Source organism: Macrotis lagotis, chromosome X (genome assembly GCF_037893015.1).
Source record: "Macrotis lagotis isolate mMagLag1 chromosome X, bilby.v1.9.chrom.fasta, whole genome shotgun sequence".
Classification (NCBI taxonomy): Eukaryota; Metazoa; Chordata; class Mammalia; order Peramelemorphia; family Peramelidae; genus Macrotis; species Macrotis lagotis.
In genome coordinates, this window is record NC_133666.1 from 16,782,899 (window position 1) to 16,799,082 (window position 16,184).

The 16,184-nt window shown below is 44.8% G+C and overlaps 1 protein-coding gene across 1 annotated transcript in view; it reads right to left on the bottom strand.

The window, feature by feature from the left end:
- Window positions 1–12,732, bottom strand: part of KIAA1210 (KIAA1210 ortholog) — a 60,591-nt gene extending 47,859 nt beyond the window's left edge. The window contains exon 1 of the mRNA XM_074202654.1: window positions 12,115–12,732. Within this exon, the coding sequence (XP_074058755.1) occupies window positions 12,115–12,212 (98 nt within the window). The 5' untranslated portion in view covers window positions 12,213–12,732. The remainder of the gene's footprint in view (window positions 1–12,114) is intronic.
- Window positions 12,733–16,184: the final 3,452 nt, after the last annotated feature.

Here is a 16,184-nt window from a genome sequence, read left to right on the forward strand (position 1 = left end):
GGCCAAATCACTTAATCCTGATTGCCTTACACCCAGGGCCATCTTTAGTCATACTGATTCATATCTGGCCACTGGACCCAGATGGCACTGGAAGAAACAGTGAGGTTGGTGCCCTAGCACAGTCCACCCTCACTCAAATCCAATTCACCTGCTTCTCGTGTCATTGCCTCCCTGATGTCGTGGTCTGGTCTGCTTTGAGAAGGAAGGACAATCATCATCATCATCATCATCATCATGTCTCATTATTTCATATGTTTCATCTTGCTTTATTTCTGAAGGATAGGGGCTGTTGAAACTTAGGTTTTTGTTCTTCTTAAAGGGCCAGCCATGCCAAGACCAAAGAAGCAGGGCCTACAAGTGCTTTAATTTCCCAAATCACTGACACCTGCCTTGCTTTCTTCAGTGGCAATAACTTTCACATAGGACAGGTGGATTGAACATTTTTTGACAAGTACTAAGGCCTATCGAGTTTGTGTGGAGTCATAGAGGGCTAATCAGAGATATGTGTTCTGCCCCACTGAGGAGGGAGAAGACAGTGGCCAAAGCCCTGGGAATCCTGCAAGGTAGCCTGAACATCAGTATAATTCACCAAGCCACCTCAGTGGGTGCCTTGCCACATTTTGTGTGATTATACAAGATACAGAAACCTGACTTCAAATGCTAAGGAGATAGGTGGGAGGATAGAATCACAGAACTGTAAAGGGCCTCAGAAGCAATCTAATTCAACTTTCTTGTATTACAGAGGAAGAAACTGAGTCTCAGATTGATCAAGTGGCTTGTGGAAGGTCAAGATTTGAACTGAAATCCTCTGGCTCCAAATACAGTATTCGTTCACTAAATCTGGAGCTAGAAGGAATGAAAGAGACAATCTAGTCTAATGCAATCATCATATAGATGAGGAAACTGAGACCCAGAGAGCTATAGTGACTTGTCCAAAGACACATGGCATGACTGGAAAGCAGCAAATCACTTATTATCATTAACTTTTCTTAAAGCTTCTATTCCCTCATGTACAAAAGGGGGCATAAATACAAAATCAGAAAGCTTTGGGTTCAAATTCTACCTCTGACACATAACACATGTGTGACCTTGGGCAAGTCACTTCCCCATCCCAGACGTTCCATTTTTCCTCTGTCAAATGAAAAGGTTGGATTTAGGATGAAGGCACTGTTGTAGTGTGTGGGTCCATGCAGAGAGGAACTCACAAGGCATATATGACCAATGTTGAAAGCCATCCCAGAAAAGAGCTATTAACACTCTCTAAATTTCAGCAACCCTAGTGGTAAGCCCCGGTCACTCTGCCTTAGTTACATGTTCTGCTTGTCTGCTACAAGGGAAGAGTACATGCTTCTATGATCACCCATCCAATGATGCTTCTGATGTGCAATGCATGTGGAGAGCTCTCTCCCTAGGGTGGGGGGCAGGTTTGGGCTAAATCAATTTCACATACTTGGCCTCCCTGAGAATCTACATATTTGAAAGCTGGAACAATAGAAGGTCAACGACCCTCTCCGGAGCCTGACATAGCGACTCTCACTTGCTGAGCAGGAGAGAGGGAGAGAGATGGGGAAGAGAGATAGGGAGAGAGGGACAGAGACAGAGAGGAAGGGAGGGAGAGGGTGAGGGAAAAAGAGATAGAGACAGAGACAGAGAAGAGATCGACAGGCAGAGAGGGAGGGAAGGGGAGGGGAAAAGAGAGAAAGAAAGTGACACAATGTGAGAGAGACAGAGAGGTAAGGAGGGAGGAGGAAGTGGGGAAGAGGGAGAGGGAAAGAGAAAAAGAGATGAAGAAACTGAGACAGAGACATAAACAGAAAGACAGAGAGAGACAGACACACACACACAAAGAGAGACAGACCGACATAGAGAAAGACAGACAGATACACAGAGACAAAGAGACAGAGACAAACAGAGATAGAGACAGAGAGATAGAGATAGAGCCACAGAGGGAGACAGAGACAGAGAGAGACACAGAGACAAAGAGACAGTGAGACACAGAGACAGAGAGACAGACAGAGACAAAGAAACAGATAGAGACAGAGATAGAGATAGAAACACAGAGATAGAAACAGAGATACACAGACACACAGAGAGAGAGAGAGAGAGAGAGAGAGAGAGAGAGAGAGACGAGACAGAGAGAATTTCTTAAACCCTTGCTCTATGATAGTATACTCAAGCTACATAAAGAAAGCAGAAAATTCCCTGTCCCTGGTGCCTCCTAGATCCTAGGGCCACACTCACAAATGAAACCGGGACCAAAGCCACAGAGTGAATGGATGTAGGTTACACAGGCTGGGCCACTTGCCAGAAAACTCTCTCTCTTGAAATAGGAAAGGGAAGGAAGGAAGAGAAGTGCCAGGGGGTTCTCTAAATGACCACATTAGATACACTTAATTACAGTGAAGGGTGGGGGAGACCCAGAGTTGTATCTGAGCAGGAATTGCCATTTGAAATCAGGAGCTTTGCACAGAGGCTGAGCCAAGTGACCTAGTTGGACAATTGGGAAAGGAAAGGGAGTACAGGTTAACTTAGACACAAAAAGTTAAATTTTTTATTAAAGATTTTATTTCTTTGTTTTACAATTTTTCCCCTAATCTTACTTCCTTCCCCCCACCCCACCCCCACGGAAAGCACTCTGTCAGTCTTTACTTTGTTTCCATGTTGTACCTTGATCTAAACTGAGGGGGGTGAGAGAGAAATCATATCCTTAAAGAAGAGACATAAAGTCTAACAAGTAACAAGATCAGACAATAAGCTATCTGGTTTTTTTCTAAATTAAAGGGAATAGTCCTTGCACTTTGTTCAAATTCCACAGCTCCTTATCTGGATACAGATGGCACTCTCCTTTGCAGACAGTCCAGAATTGATCTCGATGGTTGCACTGATGGAATGAGCGAGTCCTTCAAAGTTGATCATCACTCCCATGTTGCTGTTAGGGTGGATGGTGTTCTTCTGGTTCTGCTCATCTCACTTAGCATCAGTTCATGAAAATCCCTCCAGGCTTCCCTGAAATCCCGTCCCTCCTGGTTTCTAATAGAACAATAGTGTTCCATGACATACATATACCACAGTTTGCTAAGCCATTCCCCAATTGAAGGACATTTACTTGATTTCCAATTCTTTGCCACCACAAACAGGGCTGCTATAAATATTTTGTATAGGTGATGTTTTTACCCTTTTCCATCATCTCTTCAGTGTATAGAACCAGGAGTGGTATTGCTGGATCAAAGGTTCTGCTCATTTTTGTTGCCCTTTGGGCATCACAGATTTCCCAGATTTCCCACAACACTTTCAACAACGATCATTAAGTAGGAAGTTGATTAATAATGGTTATGGAAGTGGAGTGGAATTGACCCAGTAGGGACTCCACATGGGAATAAGCATCAAAAAAGAGGCAACTCAGAGTGAAGGATAGAAAGCCAAATCAGGAAGGTCTGGGTTCAAGTCTCATCTTTGTCTATACTAGCTGTGTGGCTTTGGACAAGTTGTTTAACCTCTCTTGGCTCCTGCTTCCTCTTCTGTAAAATGAGAGGATTGGAGATGATGTCTTTTGAGGACCTTGCAGCTCAAGAATGAGGATACTACAATCCCATGAACATATCAATTGCTTTTTTTAATAAACATGTTTACAGATTAGTCATTTTCAATATAAGAAACTAGGACTTGGAGGCAGCTAGGCTGCAATGGAAAGAGCACCAGCGCTGGAGTCAGGAGTACCTGAGTTCAAATCCGGCCTCAGACACTTAATAATTACCTAGCTGTGTGGCCTTGGGCAAGCCACTTAACCCCACTGCCTTGCAAAAACACCCCAAGAAATTAGGATTAAGGGAAAGAGGTACATAAGAGATAATTTTTATAAAGTGTTCATCAGATTCTGAAGGGTTGCTTTTTGGTTGTTTAGTTTTTCTTCCTCTGGACATAGATAGCATTGTCCATAACCAATCTAATAAGGTTGTCCTAGCTCACTGAACTGCTGAGAGGAGCTGCTTCCATCAAGGTTGTTCATCTCATAATGTTGATGTGTAAATTGTTCTCTTGGCTCTATTCCCATCATTCAGCATCAGATCCTGAAATCAGTCCATGCTTCTCTAGAATCCGACCATTTATAGTTTCTTATAGGACAATAATATTCCATAGTATTCATATACTATAATTTGTTTAGCCATTTCCCAATTGGTGGGCATCCCCTCAATTTTCAATTCTTTGCCACTACAAAAAGAACTCTATGAATATTTTGGAACATATGGGACTTTCCCTTTTTAATATAATTTTGTCTGAATATACACCTAGAATTAGAATTGCTGAGTCAAAGGGTATGAACAATTTTATTGCTCTTTGGGCATAGTTCCATATAGCTCTCCAGAAAAGTTGGATCCCTTCACAACTCCATCAGTAATGTATCAATGTCCCAATCCTCATACACTCTCACCAACATTGATTATTTTCCCTTTTTCTCATCTTAACCAATCTGATAGGTGTGAGGTAATACCTCATAGTTGTTTTAATTTGCATTTCTCTAATCAGTAATGACTTAGATCGTTTTTTCATATAGCTTTAATTTCTTAATTTGAAAGCTATCCGTTCATATCCTTTGACCATTTATCAATTGGGGAATGATTTGTGACCTTATAAGTTTGATGCTATATATTTTAGGAATGAGACTTTCAACAGAACTTCTTGTGAAAATTGTTTCCCAGCTTTCTGCTTCCCTTCTAATTTTGGCAGCATTGATTTTATTAGTGCAAAAAGTTTTTAATTTGATATAGTCAAAATCCTTCATTTTACAATTTAAAATGTACCCTATTTCTTGTTTGGTCATAAATGTGTCCCCTTTCCATAGATCTGATGGGGTGAGATGGGCATCTCTGTCTGGTTTTACTATACTATTTTACAGTTTTCCCAACAATTTTTGTCGAGTTCTATCACAGAAGCTGATATCTTTGTGTTTGTCCAACAGTAGATTACTGGTAGTCATTTATTACTGTTTCTTTTGAACCTCTCCTAATCCACTGATCCATTACTCTATTTCTTCCCCAGTACCAGGAAGTTTTGATGACTGCTGCTTTATAGCATAGTTTTAGGCCTGATAGAGCTAGGTCTTGGGAGGTAGATTCCCAAGTAGTCAATGTTTTCTATAGTTACTTTAAATGGAATTTCTCTTTCTATCTCTTGCTCTTAGGCTTTGTTGTTCATGTTTAGAAATGCTGTTACTTTACGTGGTTTTATTTTATATCCTGCTATTTTGCTGAATTGGTTAATTGATTCAAGGAGTTTTTTAGATGATTTTCTTGGTTCCCTAAATATACCATCATATCATCTGCAGAGTGAAAGTTTTGCTTCCTCATTGCCAATTGATTTCTTCAATTTCTGTTTCTTCTCTTACTGCTACTGCTAGCATTTCTGATAATATACTGAATAGTAATGGTGATAATGGGCATCTTTGTTTCACCCCTGGTTTTATTGGAAATGATCCAAGTTTATCCCCATTACATATAATATTTCTTGATGGTTTTAGATTGATACTATTTATTATTTTAAGGATAACTCCATTTATTCCTAAACTTTCTAATGTTTTTTAATAGGAATGGATGTTTAATTTTATCAAAGGTTTCTTCAGCACCTATTAAGATAATCATATGATTTCTATTGGTTTTGCTATTGATATGCTCAATTATATTGAGGATTTTTCTAATATTGAATCATCCCTGCCTACCTGATATAAATCCTATGAGATCATGATGTATTATCCTAATAATAGCTTGCTATATAATCTCACTGCTAAAATTTTATTTAAGATTTTTGCATCAATATTCATTAGGGAGATTGTTCTATAGTTTTCTTTGTCTGTTTTGGTTCTTTCTGGTTTAGGTGTCAGCATCATGTTGGTGCTATAAAGGGAATTTGGCAGAACTCCTTCTATTTTTTAAATAGTTTATGTAGAATAGAAATGAATTGTTCCATAAATGTTTGGTAGAATTCACTTGTAAATTCATCTGGACCTAGAGACATTTCTTAGGGAGTTTATTGGTGGTTTCTTTATTTCTTTTTCTGAAATGGGGTTAAGTATTTTATTTCCTCTTCTGTTAATCTGGGCAGTTTGTATTTTTGTAAATATTCATCCATTTCACTCAGGTTATCAAATTTATTGACGTATAGTTCAGCAAAGCAGTTCTGAATTATCTATTTAATTTCCCCTTCACTGGTGGTTAGTTCACCCTTTTTGTTTTTGATACTGATAATTTGCTTATCTTCTTTCTTTTTTAATGAGATTAACCAAAGGTTTGACTGTTTTATTGACTTTCTTAGAAAACCAACTCTTGGTTTTATTTATGAGATCAAAGGTTTCCTTGCTTTGAATTTTATTAATCTCTTCCTTGATTTTCAGAATTTCTAATTTGGTATTTAATTGGGGATCTTTTATTTGTTCTTTTTCTAGCTTTTTTAGTCACATCAAATGGTTTTACTTCACTCCATACACTACAGCCATCACTCAAGGAAAACTCTACATTACTGAAAACACAGGTGCAGACCCTCCCGACCCCCAAAAAACCACATGAAATAGGACCCCAACTCTACAGAATGCTTCATGTACTGCCAGATGTGGTCACTCTACTGACTAGTAAGACTTGACTTTTTCTTTGCTATAAAGGTAGTTTCCCTTGGGGAGTACAGAAAAAGAAAGTGTCTTAACTCCAGAGTCTCAGGACCCAGGTTCAAGTTCTAACTCTGACTTTTGCAAGTCATATAACCTTCCCAGATTTCTGTTTCCTCCTCTAAAATAAGAGGGGTATTTGATTTAACAGTTCCCTTCCAACTCTAGGTCTATAAAGTCTCTGAAATAAGGATGAGGTGGAGGGGGTAGAGAAATAACTTTAAAAAAAAGAAAATTGGACCTAATAAAAAGTTTGGGATTCTAATCCCTTCTCTGTCATTTGATTCTTGTGTGACCTTAGACAAGCTGCATCTTCCTCAGTTGTAAAATGGTTTGAGCTAATGAAATTTGTCCCACTCATCAGATTTACTGATAATACATAGCACCAGATGACAAAAAGCTGAAAACATTTGAAAGAAAATGGTTTGAAAAAAATCTAAGGGAGCATCATCATCATCATAACCTGGACCTGCCAGTTCTGGCAGAACCCAAGCAGCTGGAGTTTAAGATGCATGGGAAGTAATTCTTGTTTCTGATTTCTAAGAACTAGGAAGCTTTCAGATTCACCTGTCTCTTAGGAAGCTAAGCTTGGGGAAGCTGGGGTAGAGAAATGCAAGATGGTACAATGTAAGGAGCCCTAGAATCAGGGGAGTCAGACTCACATTTATTCATTTTGCAGTGTTGAATAAGTCACTACACCCCCCTGATCCAATCAGTTTTTCTTTCTATTGAATGAAGTGATTGCAAAGATGTCCCCCAAGGGTTGTTTCTAAGCTCTCATAGTCTACAACCCTATTGTAGCTCAACAATCTTTTTTTTTTTTTGGTAGTTATACATGTATAGCCTATATTAGGTTGCTTTGGGTCAGGGAAAGGGAGGGAGAAAAATGTGAAACTCAAAACCTTACAAAAAATAATTGTTGAAAACTATCTTTGCATGTCGTTGGAAAACAAATAAATAAATATTTTGAAAAGCATCTTTATTAATAGACAGAGGTGACTCGACAAAGGTAATTCACAACAGTTACAAGAATGTCCTAGATTTGTCTAGGTCTTGTCCTATGAAGAGGTGGATTACTGTTCAGTCAGGACTGACTTTTTGTGACCCCCTTTGGAGTTTTCTTGGCAAAGATTCTGGAATGGTTTGCTATTTACCTCTCCAGCTCATTTTACAGATGAGGAAACTGAGGCAAACAGAGTGAAGTGACTTGCTCAGGGTCACATAGCTACTAAGTGTCTGAGGCAAAATTTGAACTCAGGAAGATGAGTCTTCCTCATTCTGAGTCCAATGTTCACTCCTTGGCAGGGCCAGCTAGCTGCCCAGCTACTTGCCTGATGCTGGGGAGAGGGAGGGGCCACCCTGCTCCTAAATCTCTCCCCCATTGTAAGATTATGCTTGCATTAAAGTACTGTGTCTCCTGAAGGTCCCTGAGCTAGGAAAACTAATATCATCTACTAAAACCTTCCCACAATAAGTTTATTGACTTCATAGTCCAAAATGTAAGCAAGCCCTAAAGGAATGGGCCATGGACCAGACAAAGTTTGACAGAGGTACCCTGTGATACATTTGGGTAAGATGGAATGCTGCATCTCCCTGGGATATGGGAAGAGCCAAAGAAGAAGAAGGGAAGCCAATAGAAGAGACTGTCTCACCTGCCTCGGGTCTCCCCTTCAGTGGCACAGGGTTGCAGTATGGGTTGCTTCAGTTCTCCAATTCATACGGCCATAGGGTCAGTAGATAGAACACTGTACCTTAGAATCAGATCCAGGTTCAAATTCTGCCTCAGATTCTAGCTGTGGGAGTCTAGACAAGTCATTTATCCTTTCTTTGCCTCACTTATCTCCTTTGGGATGGAATGACCTCTAAAGTTCCTTCCAGCTGCCAATCAATAATCTGGTAGTCTCTAACTCCGACAATGCCTAGTTTGTGTCAATAAAATCAACTTCCTATGCCCCCAGTTCTGAGTACCTTCAAATTCTGGCCCTGCCACTGGCTAATCCTGTGCTCTAACGTCTAATGGTCTCAGCCTTCACCAAGCGTAAAACAGAGCCAATACCACCGGCCTCTGAAGGAGACACAGGCATTGATTGACTTTTATCCCCAAAGACCTAAATGCAAAGTCTTCCTCTGCCAGTTCTTATGAACTTGAACAAGTCAGCTACTCTGGGCAGGATTTTCTCTGATTAAAATGGTCCAAGTAATGCCTGCCCCCCCCCAACGGAAGTGCTTTGAAAAATCAAAAGCAAATTTGGTACAAAACACAAGTTAGTATTATTCTAGAATCTTCTCATATCAAATGAAGTTGATACATCTCACACATCCTTGAATTCAAGGTTATCATCTTCTCAAAAATAGCAAAGTTGTGCACTCATTGTTCAGAGTGAAGTGAGGCCGTATTTTATGATGTCATCCTCTTTTCATAATGGTTTCCAAGTGAAACACAGAAAGTGGTGACCAGCGCTAACTGGTCCGTGGTCCAGTGTCGGAGGACGGCGCTTAGCTCCCTCCCTAGCTGAAAGGAACATGGGTGCCCTCTGGTAAGGGAGGAAGCAAAAGGAGAATAAGGTGTAGACCATCCTCACTGTTGGACAAATGACTCAGAATGCACTTATGATAATGGCTCATTAGTGGCAAGTAATTAAATGGAAAATGCAAATTGGAGATTATCCAGAGAGACAGTAGAGGAGGAAAAAGAGAGAAGGAGAGAGGAGGGAGGGAGGGAAAGAAAGAGGGGGGGAGAGGAGGAATAGAAAGAGGGAGAGAAATAGAGATAAGATGAGAGAAACGAGACAGGGATGGCAGAAATGGAGGAAGAAGAGAGGAGAGATGGAAGAGAGAGGAGGGAAGGCAAGGGGAGGGAAAGAGAAAGGAGGAAGGGAGCAAGAGAGAGAGGAGAAATAGAGATAAAATCTGAAAGAGAGGAATAGAGACAATAGAGACAAAGACAGAAAAGGAGGAGGAAGACTGGATGGGGGAAAGGAAAGAAATAGAGAGGAGGGAAGGAAAGAGAGGAAGGAAGGAGGGGAGACAGAGAGAGAATTAAAGGGAAAGAGAAAGAGAGAGAGAGAGAGAGAGAGAGAGAGAGAGAGAGAGAGAGAAGATGGGGACAGAGACAGAAAAGAAGGAAAGGAAACAAGAAGAAGGGGGTAGGGAAGGAGAGTGAGGAAGGAAGAGAGAGACTAAGACAGAGATAGAAATAGAGATAAAATCAGAGAGAGACAGAGATGGAAGAGAGGAGAGGTAGGGAGAGAAAAAGATAGGGGGAAGGAGAGAGGGAAGAAAGGAAAGGGGGAGTGAGAGAAGAAAGGAAAGGGGGAGTGAGAGAAATAGAGATAAAATCAGAGAGACAGAGACAGGGGAACATAGAAAAAGGAGGCGGAAGAGACGAGAGGAGGAAGGGGGTGAGAGACAGAGACAGAGAGAGAAAGTGAGAGAGACAGAGAGAAAGACAGAAACAGAGAGACACAGAGAGGGAAACAGAGAGAAAGAGAAAGAGGAGAGAGACAGAGAGAGACAGAGACAAAGAGGAGAGAGACAGAAAGAGAGGTAGAGAGAGGGGAGGGGGGAGGATATCATTTGGAAAGTATACTAGAGCAGAGATCTCTATTTCAGCCCAATGTCAACTCGTCATCTTCTAGAGAATTCCCATTCAGGTTCCCAGGTCAGTTATAACCACCTCAGTCCACAGCTGCAGAATGACTAGAATCAGTGTTTAATAGGGATTCTACTCTGTAAGAGTTGAGAGGAAGGTTGAGACTTGTTAAGTTCACAAGTGAAAACATAAAGGCAGACACACAAACACATCTGCCAACCCCATCAGGAAAGTTGAGTAGGTGCCTCCTTCTCTAGCAGGCCCATCCAGATAGGCCCACTGGTTAGCTCTCTGCATCTGTCTCTCAGGAAATGATCTGGGACTTCCCTGTGTACTGGTTTTGCCACCCAGGGAAAAAGTACATTCATTCCTTGAAGGAGCTGCTTCCTTTTGACCTTTGCAACATAAGCACCCAGCATAGGGGCTGGCATACAGTAGACACTCAATAAATGCACGTTGAAGTGAACGGAATCGATCGCTTTGCTTTAGCTCTATTTACATCCCCTGTATAGCTAGAAAATAAAGATACAGATAGGAACAAACTCTTAGAATAAAATCTCCTGTAGCATTTTTGTCTCTCAAAACTCCCTCCCTTTCCTCCCTCTTCTCTCCCCCACGCCACCCCACCATGATCTCATCAGGAGCATAGAAATGGAATAGAAAGGCTTTCTCATTTTATTTTCGTCTTTCTTTCTCAGAGATTCTGTTCATTTAAAAAAATTATATCGATTCAATTTGTTTGGCACACAGCAGACGTTTTCAACAAACACTCGAATAAATCATTATATAAAATACCTTTGCTGAAAAGTTACTCCATTAAAAAAAGAAGCAACCCCCTCCTTTTTGCAGATGAAGAAACTGAGACCCAGAGAGGTTTGTTGTTCTTTAAGCTCGGACAATGGAAAGAGCACTAGAATTGAAAGCAGAGATCCTGAGTTCCAATGCTATGGGTTCCTACTTCTGTGACTCAGGTGAGCTCCTTCACCTCCTCAGGGTTCTGTTGCCTCCTTTGGAGAATGAGGTCCCTTACGGCTTTAGATGCACACTCTTATGATCCTATGGCTGACCTTGGGCAAGTCCGCCCCTGGGCCTCCGTTTCCTCTTGTGCTGAATGAGGGAAGGGCCTCTGCTAAAGGAGTGAGGCTCCCGGGAGCTCTAGCTGGAGTTTCTTACCTAGCAGCACTGGCTTGCCCAGTGATCGTCAGCTTTGCAGCCGTGTGGGCTGCTATCATGTATGATATAAAGCATGAGACGGGATCATTTGGCTAACTCGCCCCCCGAGGGGGTTATTTTCACTGTCTTCCTAACCACTGAAATTAGTCTTGGCCAATCGTGTCCGTTTGGGGCTTTGACGATTGAAAGAAAGCTCTGTGTTCCGGGGACTTCTGAACCCAGGCCCCTTGGGACGTTGCCTTTGCTCTCCATCTCTGTCTGCTCAGTCTTACTGAGTGAGCTCACGGGCTCCCCGAGTGGCTGTCCCTTGGGGTCAGTCCTAAAGCACCGGCGCCCCCAAGCCCGATGGCCGCACCAGCCAGGGCTTGGTGTCAGTCTCCCTGTCGAGGACGCGGGACGCGGAAAGGGGCGCCTCCCCCTCCCCGATCAGGGAGCTAGAAGCCCCCTTGCCGCGGTTACGACGGGACTGGCCCAGCTCCCCGTGCGCGGCTTTCGCGGAGCTCCCCGAGCGCGGCTTGCGCGGAGCTCCCCGAGCGCGCCTTGCGCGGAGCTCCCCGAGCGCGCCTTGCGCGGAGCTCCCCGAGCGCGGCTTGCGCGGAGCTCCCCGAGCGCGGCTTGCGCGGAGCTCCCCGAGCGCGGCTTGCGCGGAGCTCCCCGAGCGCGGCTTGCGCGGAGCTCCCCGAGGCCGGCTACTCACCTCTTGGCTTTACAGCATCCGTAGGAAGTGGCCATGGTCCCTCTGAGCCGGCTCGAGCCTTCCTGGGGACCACGGGGAATAGTCGGGCGGCTAGACATCGGGACCTGCTGCGGGGCTCCAACGAGCCCGCAACACACTTAGAGGGGCGCAGCCACACAGGCAGACGGACAGTCGGAGGGATCAACAGACAGATGGTTGGGGAGGAGCGCGCCCGGACAGACGGACGGATGGCGGGGAGGGGTGGGCAGAGACGGACAGACGGATGGACAGACTGAGAGCGCCGCAGGCAGACAGACAGAAGGACAGACGGGCGGGTAGACAGCCAGACGCGGGGACTCGCACCTGGACAGACAGGCAGGTAGACGGAAGGCGCCTCGGCAGCCAGACGGGCAGGCTGAGAGGCAGGCAGAAAGACTCACCGAGACAGACAGACAGACAGACAAAGGACGGACGGACGGACGGAAGGACGGCTCGCCAGACACCCCGGGAAGCACGAGGGCGCCGCCCGCAGCCAGTCAGCCCCCGAGGAGCCCTCGCTCGGCGCTCTCCCTCTGCGCTCCCGTCGGGCTCCTGCTGAGTCTGGGCTGCGGTCGCAGCAGCGCTCGCCTCTTTTAAAAGGTTGCTGTCGGCGGGGCCAGATAAGGCTCACGCTACCCAAGTATCCAGCGCGCTGCTGGACGGCTGCCAAAAGAGGCAGGCCCGCCCCGTTCCCTCCACCGTCGGGAAGGACCGCAGCTCACTCCTCCTTCCGTTCGCCACCCCTCCCCTCCCCGAGGCCACCTCAGTCCCCAAGCGAAGGGGCTATTCCCCCTGTCCTGCACCCTCCGCGCCAGAGACCCCTGGGGCTTGAAAGCGGGAACGAGGAGACGAGGCTCCTCTGCCAAGGTCACGGCCCGGAGGCATGGTCGGCCTCCCGAGGAGAAGCTGTAGCTAAGATCACAGAGAATGGAGGGGGAGGGAGGGGGGCGCACTGTCAGAAGTCTGACGCACAAACAATAAATTGTAATAAAAGTTCTGAAAAGAATGCTGAGGGTCGGTCACAACAGTGACCCTCAGTAAAGCGAAAGCGAGCTTTCCAAGGAGCTGTCCTCGAGGGTGACAGAGGTGGAACCAGAGAGTTCCCCAAACGAACTGCATACCACCACCAAGTCCCGAAAAGGCCCGGCCACATGCCTCTACTGAGGAGGGAAATGGACATCAAAGCGCCTCTGACGCTCACCGGCCCAGCCGGCAAAGACACCCGGTGCCAAAAGACGGACTTGGTCAAAGGTGGAGGGGCCTCGGGAAAGGCAGGAATGCAAAGAAGTGGCAGCTGGGGCTGCGATGTGCTGCAGGCTGTCTGGAGAGCAGTTCGACATTAGGTCAAGGAAGTAACGGAGATGTCCAGACCCAAAGAGCCCACTCCGAGCGGCCCCTTGGGCCCAAGGAGGTCACAGACAGGAAGAAAGGCCCCACCGCCCAAAAGTATTTCTTTCCGCATTTGGGGGTGATAGCTCAAACTAGGTGCCCATTCATTGGAGGAAGGCTCTATAAACTGTGCTTCAGCTTAAAATCAGAGTTGGAAAGCCATCTAGATAAGGAAACAGAGGCCCAGGGTAGGGAAGCCCAGGGTTGCAGGTAGGAAGCAGAGACAGAATTTGAATCAACCTCCCCTAACTATTGTGAGTCATAAGAAACGAGGAATATGAAGGATTCGGGGGCACAGAAAGATGGGTTGGTTCAGGATAAAGTTAGCAAAGCCAGGGACCGCAAAAGTAAAGAGGGAGGGAGGGAGGGAGGGAGGGAGGAAGGAAGGAAGGAAGGAAGGAAGGAAGGAAGGAAGGAAGGAAGGAAGGAAGGAAGGAAGGAAGGAAGGAAGGAAGGAAGGAAGGAAGGAAAGGGAAGGAAGGAGGGAGGGAGGGAAGGGAGGGAGGAAGGAAGGAAGGAAGGAAGGAAGGAAGGAAGGAAGGAAGGAAGGAAGGAAGGGAAGGAGGAAGGAGGAAAGGGGGTAGGAAAATAAAAGAAAGGAAACAAAAATGAAGCCCCACATATTTCAAATGATCAAACTTTCCTGTACCTAAGAAAGAGCTGCAGAGGTATGCAAGTGGGAAATCTTGTACACATACTATTTAGAATTAGTACCTTGGTTAGTTTGGCTAAAGTGCTTGTTTCCCCTCTTTCATTTTTAACCTGTTAAAGGGGAGGGGAGGGACAATGGGTCTATTTGAAAATAAAGGGGATGTAAAAAAAAAGCTATCAAAAATTGTAAGTCAATAGGAATTAAAAACAAAGTAAAGCACTAGCTTCAAAATGTCCCTGTGAGGTAGGCTTCATTTTCTAGAGTAGGAAAGGAAAAAACTCAGAAAGGTCCAGGGATCCAGAACTGGGAAGTACCTGGATAGCAACCCTGAAATCCTGACTCCAAGAAGGGAGGGAGACAGGGACAGAGAGGTAAAGATGACAAAACCAGAGACACAGAAAGAGACAGAGACACAGAGACCAACAGACACATAGAGACAGAGATACACAGACAGACACAGAGACAGGAAACAGAAAAAAATACAGAGACAAGGAGTTTTTCAAGTTTCAAGATGCAGTTCATGTCTCTAGGACCCTTAGTCCATTTTAGATACCAAACATGTGACTCAACTCATCATTCAATTCATCAAGCATCTATTAGGGGCCTACTACACACCAGACTGAAGATAAAGCCAAAGAGGAAACAGCCTTCTGCTTCAAGGTGTCTATACTGGGGCAGTGGGACCAGAGGAGAGACTGGGAACACCACTCAGATCCATTCAAAGTAACTTTGCAAAGGGTGGCCAGCACAAGGGGGGGGGGGGTCTCTTGTGTGCATGAGCTAAGATTCTGAGACATCTTGGACTAATTACAAATTACTCTCCAGACAGCCTGTGCCACTTCCTAGCCCCAGCAGCAACTTCTCTGCATTCCCAGCTTTCCCAGGTCCCTGTACCTAGTTTGAGATAGCACCCCAAAATGCAGAAAGGAATATGTTGGGGGAGAGGTATGCCGGTATAAGGGACAGCCAAGAGATGGGAGATGGAAAGCCAGGTACAGAAAACAATAAATCAGTTTGGAAATAAAACAAAAAAATCAGTTTGGCTGGAGTGGGGGGTAGCAGAGAGGGAGGATATTACCCTGGTGTAGGACAAAGGCTAAAGGAACCTGAGTTTGGGTCCTAATGTTCCATTACCATGGTTCCCTTCCTGGGCCTCAGGCCCCATCTGTAAGATATGGAGATGGACCAGATAAACTAAGCTTCCTTTCAAATCTAGGAGCAGGGACTGAGAACGCAAAGAAGAAACCCAAGTCTGCTTCCAGCCTGACCCTAGGGAAAGGGGGCTAATGACAATACTCACTAGAATATAGAAAGGGCCTATTGTACTTTACAGATAATATCTCATTTGATCCTGACAACTCTGGGAGGCGGGTGGCATTATTATCCCCATTTGACAGATGAGGAAATTGAGGCAAACTGAGATTAAGTGACTTGCCCATAATTTGAACTCAGGTTTTCTTTGACTCCATGACTAGCACTCTATGCACTGTACTATTTAGCCTCAAGACAGAAGTTTAACCATGAGAGCTCCACATTTCAAGAGGCAAGAAGGCACAACTTACAAGCAGAGATATTTGCAGTTCAAGTAGTCTGCAAAAATATAAAAGCTTCTACCTCCAGCCTCGTAATGAGGGGCCATGACAGTCAACGACACATGGCTTCCTGCAGATGGTACTTTTACTGTAGATGGTACCACATTGCTGCCTAGATTGTTCTCTAGTGGTTTTCCACTAGAGGGGGAAGGAGGATGGGGACAACTCGGTGGTGCAGTGGATAGAGCACCAGCCCTGGAGTCAGGAGTGCCTGAGTTCAAATCCTGTCTCAGACACTTGATACTTACTGGCTGTGGGACCTTGAGGACTGAACCCCAATGCCCCACAAAACATCAGAAAGAATAGAAATATGTAGGAGCTAGTATAGTTCCTCCACATAACCCTATCCCTAACCCTTTCTCCCTGCTAGGAGCCAATGAAGGAGTTATGAGGAATGTGCACAGAGGGGAAGGAGGAGA